At 40.6% G+C, this 5,275-nt stretch overlaps 1 protein-coding gene across 1 annotated transcript in view; it reads right to left on the bottom strand.

The window, feature by feature from the left end:
- The window catches only part of LOC118477330 (MAM and LDL-receptor class A domain-containing protein 1-like), a gene marked incomplete in the record, with an annotated part of 11,408 nt that extends 9,291 nt beyond the window's left edge, over nucleotides 1-2,117 (bottom strand). Inside the window, 1 exon segment of the mRNA XM_035968532.1 lies at nucleotides 1,676-2,117. Coding sequence (XP_035824425.1) covers nucleotides 1,676-1,736 — 61 coding nt within the window.
- Between the last annotated feature and the right edge of the window lie 3,158 nt (nucleotides 2,118-5,275).

Below are 5,275 nucleotides of genomic sequence, written 5' to 3'. Positions count from 1 at the left end.
TATCTATATATATATTTATACATAGTTTAAAAATGAAAACAAACTATTTTCGGTTGGTCCCCTTAACAGAGAAACTTTCATTCGCTCTCTTTCTCTCGCCATGGCAACACATAATAACTAATATCTCCAAGTGTAGCCAGCGTTTGCTCCGTTTATCACCTGTCGGTTTTCACCACTTGTCAGCTGAAGGGGATTCCCCTCGACTTTTGTTAAGGTATCCGAGCAGTTTCGGACACGAGATAACGTTCTAGCACATGACCTCGGCGTTCCCGATAAATCGTTATCAAAATTAAATTCTTCATTCTGTTACATTCCCTTTGTTCAATGAGCACGTTGTGTTGTTATAATCTTTTGGATCTGCTGGAAGGGTCACTTTAAAAGAGTGAACACTCTTTAAAAATATGTCATGAAATACATCAGTATGCTTTCTTTTTTGTTGTTGTTGTTGTTGCTATAGTTTTGTTATTTGTATGTTGTTTGTTTGGGTGGGGGGGTTGGGTTGGGGGTGTTTTGTTTTTGTTGTTGTTTCTATTTTTGTTTTGTTTTGTTTTGTTTTACCCTAAGCATTTTTACGCTCTTAATGAAACATTTAGATCATTAAGGAGGGGGGCTTCGACCCTGCCTGCCATGGCCGCTATGGACTGAGAGAAATACAATGTCTTATCATAAAGACAGAGACAGACAGACAGACAGACACACAGACAGACAGACAGACAGACAGACAGACAGACAGACAGGCAGACAGACAGGCAGACAGACAGACCTGCAGACGTAATAAACACCTTAGTCAAGCATCACACTAAAGCATGAGCTGGATTGCTTGGAAAAGGAAAGACCTCCGAGGCAGAGACATAAATTAAGAGACTTTCTCCCTATGAACAGCACTCTTATTTCTCAGTCGTTCTCGGGGAAGCTTTCGTGTTGAAATACTGTGTTAGTTTTAATATTTTATTTGTCAAAAATGTCCTTCAATGATCAGTTTTACTAGACTTTTTGTCTACGTCCGCCCGACCGTACTTCTGTTTTTTTGTTGCACAAAATCATATAAGCTCGCGGGACACGCTGATATGTTCTGTTTGGTAGGAAATTATTTTTAATTTGGCGCGGGCGGCAGGCGAAGCCTAGTCTTATCGATTTTGGACCACCAAGGGATCTTTATCGTGCGCAACTTTCACTCGGGACCTTCGATATTTTTTCGCCCATATCCGAGGAGGCTAGAAGTTAGATCTTACCTACCCTAAGATCCGGGGTGTGTCTGAAAGACAAGCAGTTAGAGAAGGAACCACGCGCACGGAGTAGCACAAGAAAGGCTGCAGAAAGAGTCAGGAGCCCAGAGGAGGGGGGGAAGGGGGGGGCAGAAAGTGGAGACGAAAGCAGAGGGTAAAAAAAATGGATGGAGAGCTGGAAATGAGGTGAAAGGAGAACTATTATAGAGACAAAAATGTTCTGTCGCTGTCAGGTTTCGAACCTGGGCGCTATTGAATGAGAGGCAGACACCGTAATCTCTAACACCATGAGAGCCCTCTCCCCACCCCCCACCCCACCCCTCCTCCCTGGACCACACATTTACAAAGATGATGATTGTATAGATAACGAGGATGATAACGAGGACGATAACAATAATGATGATCAAAGTCATAAACAGAAAAAGAAAGTAAAGAGGAGCAGTACTCACGGTAACAATGGCAAGTCCACGGGAACAGGAAAGCTAACATGAAAGTAATCTCCCATTCCATTGTAAGTTTTCCTTGATGTTTACAAAGTAGAGCTGTTCTTCCTTCTCACTCTGACATCGGTAATGGCTCGTCAGTGGCTGTATTCCGTTGAATCACTTATGACCCTTAAATGTTGACACGGTTCTTAATATCTAACCAGAGCGCAAGTTTTCAATTGAAAACTTACATCTTTGTTCTTCGGAATTAATATTTTTTAAAATACTCTCCCGAATTACGGTCCAGGTAAAGGGTTTAGTTAATTCCACAACGATTTACAAATTCTTCTGTACTTTCTGACTTTAAACCACTCTTTATAGAAGTAGTAAAGTGATTTCTTCTCAGTTGACTGACGTACCAAGATCATTTACTTCACGTATAATGTGACTCTGAAACTCCCACAGAAAGCGTTTTGCCTCGATAATACAACGTTGATAAATCAATGCTCAGAGACGCCAGCAGAATAATCAACACGTCCTTTTATCTTCCAAAACCCGACTTTTTATCTGAATGGTATAACAATATAGGAGTACACTTACTGCAACACACACACACACACACACACACACACACACACACACACACACACACACAATATCTATATCTAGTTGCGACGGGCTGGGTAGCTACGTTATCTCCCACTACGACACGGTGGGTCTCCGGGATGAGCCGGTCACGGTACGATATTGATACCCCTATCTATATAGATCACACTGAACTGATAATCAGGGATGTAAACGATTAAGTGCCACTTCACGTCAAAACTTGCGAGGGAAAAAGCAATAAAAGAAAACAAAAACAAAAAATCGCCAGAACTTCAAGTTCATCCGCCAAAAGGAAATTTAAGTCATTGTTTATCTATCTGTCAATCTCGTATATGCAGTGTTCAATCAAAGTTAAAGTGAGGCCCTCCTCCCCCTCTTTTCCCCCTTCCCCCCTTCCTCATCCACAACTACACCCATCCCGACCCTCGGATCAGTTTTCTGGGTTGAAGAAAAAGATATTGAAAAGAGACAAGGCGGAAAAGGAACATCATCTACGGACAGACGGCCAGGCCAACGAACGACAGTGGGCAAAAAAATATTCCTGATGGGTTCCATTGACCTGAAGGTTTCGCAAAACTAGTCATAGTTCAATACTATCTATATGCTTCATTTTAGCTGACTTGCCTATGGTACGTAGCGTAGGGTTTTTAAAAGAAGAGAATCCATTTAAAGGACAATAACTAGATCATCGTTGCATCAATTTCAACAAAACTTTGAATGAATAAAATTCAACCATGAAGAGATTAAGTTGGTCAAAGAAAGTCGATAAACATGTTCGACAGCTATCAAGTTTCAAAAATTTCCAACAAAAACTGAGAAAAATGTAAAACTGTACAACTTCTTAAAAATCAATCATTTTGTCATACTGTCCGTGATTTCAGAGTAAAAACGGGAAAGCTATTTCTTTGTCATTTAGTTTGTTGGGTTTTTCTTATCTCTCTTTCTTAGGTTCAAGACAAGTGAGTATACTATTGTTCGGAGGATTAAAAGGCCATGCCTTCATTACGATCTGGTCACTTTGAGAAAACCTAGGCCTATATTCTAACCTCTGTATCAAGACGGATTTTGAAACACAGAGACAGAAGAAGCAGAAAAACAGAACAATAACTAGACAAAAAATTCTGAAAGACTTGCGCAAATTGATGTGCCTTTATTCGATCAGTGGCCATACCAACAGCAAATTGTGCGAGCAAAATCAGTTAAGTGTCAAAACGATCAGCTTTTATTCTATAGTTTACAAAGAATTGGGATTTTTATATAGGTCTACAAATACGCAGTCTAGCACGGACCTAGTGAACACTTACAACTTACATAGCGAAAAGGCATATGGCGAACATATTCTAAGGTCTCAAATTGTTTCCACGTATTTCTTTGAATTCAAACTCGCACATAGCAATAACAATAATATGTGCATAACGAAAGTAGTTGGCGTCAGCAAGGGAGGATCACATTAAACTCGACCGAAGTAGCTGTGATGAGAAAGGCCACGGTATGAGTATAGTATTAGGCCAACGACCTCTCCATAAGTTGGGGGGGGGGGCAGGACGTGAAATTGCGTAGGTCACAGAAATATTCGACTATCAATCTTACCTGCACACTTCAGTTGCTGGAGGGGAGTCAGTGTTCGCATGAAGACACGTACAGTCGAAGCTGTCATAACGGCCGCCTCCTATACAATCGGTCAATTTCCATCTTGCCCCTTCCATTTTTTTTTATATTGTGATAGCATTGACTAAGACGATAACCTGTCCGACGTGGCCGCTACATTTCATCAACGAACAACCTCACTACCCAGCCCTCCCCCAAAAAAATTGTTCGCAAGTTCAGTTCTTCCATAGCTCGAAGCTTTGTTATAAATTATATATCGGCCCCTGATGCTGTGCACAAGCCGTCATAATCCATTCGTCAGTCATTATTGTTAGTCCCTTCAATGAATGAACCGATTATGTTACGTATGTTGCTCCCACTGTTCAACCAAGTTGACCAGTAGGTAACAAATTGACATCTGCTAGTGAGGGAGGCGTGTAAGCCACCCCCAACTGGCTGGACACAAATCATAAGTGAGATGAGCAGTCGAAATGTTTACCCATGAGTCTTCTATACGACTTTATCCTCTGAAAATCTGAAAAATTATAATCGAAAGTGTCGCTACCGGAGTCTGTAGTGTAGCTGTTAGGCGCTTTGCTGTCGCACGCAGGACAACCGAGTTCAATTCCCAAGTGGGAGGGATTTTGTGTGTGTATCACGGTCTTTCTGCTGCGATGTTGTATCTCTCTTAGCTCGTGTTGGCCCTGACAGGCTAGATCGGAAGCTGCTTTCTAAATTATCTAATTTTTTTTCGATTTGGGGAGGAGGGTAAAAAATACTACTTTTAAAAATGAAGAATCTGTCACTGAGATCCTCTCTGAATAGTAAATACCCTATCCCCAATCTCAACGTATTATGAAGAAGTAGATATTTATTTTGAAGGGCAAAACAGAAGAAAGGTAACATTTTAATATGAAGATCTGAATTTTTTTTTTACAATTTAAACTCATGACCCTTTCGATACGCAATTAAGGAGCACCTGAATCAAGTCCTTTCTGCAAAAAGGCTGAGTGTCGGTTTACTCCGTTCGTGTGAGGGGTTTTTTTTCCAAAATGTTATAGTTCTTTTCACCATAACTTCGGTTCTAGAACAGATATCCTCGAAATATAAAGTGCAGAATACTCAAAAGAGTCCCCGAAAGCAAAAGTCAAAATTTACATACGCAGACACATTCCCAATTCTTGTCGATTGCCTTTCATTATTAAACTGTTTAATCACCATTTTTTATTTTTTATTTCTCCACTGGGTGTGATCTGTACTCTCATTCCCACGCGAAACATTGAACACGAAAAGTTATAATTACGGCTTATGAGGTAAACGATAATTAATGTCTCAGGGTATGTTCTTGGCGGGCATATACTTGATCCCACCGTCCTTTCACAGCCTAGTATTACTGTTGGTGAAATCGGTTTGTCTCTACCCTATTTTTTG

The sequence above is a fragment of the Aplysia californica genome, unplaced genomic scaffold (genome assembly GCF_000002075.1).
Source record: "Aplysia californica isolate F4 #8 unplaced genomic scaffold, AplCal3.0 scaffold00066, whole genome shotgun sequence".
Taxonomy (NCBI): Eukaryota; Metazoa; Mollusca; class Gastropoda; order Aplysiida; family Aplysiidae; genus Aplysia; species Aplysia californica.
Note: the sequence above shows the minus strand (reverse complement) of the source record. Positions and strands in the feature narration are given on the sequence as shown.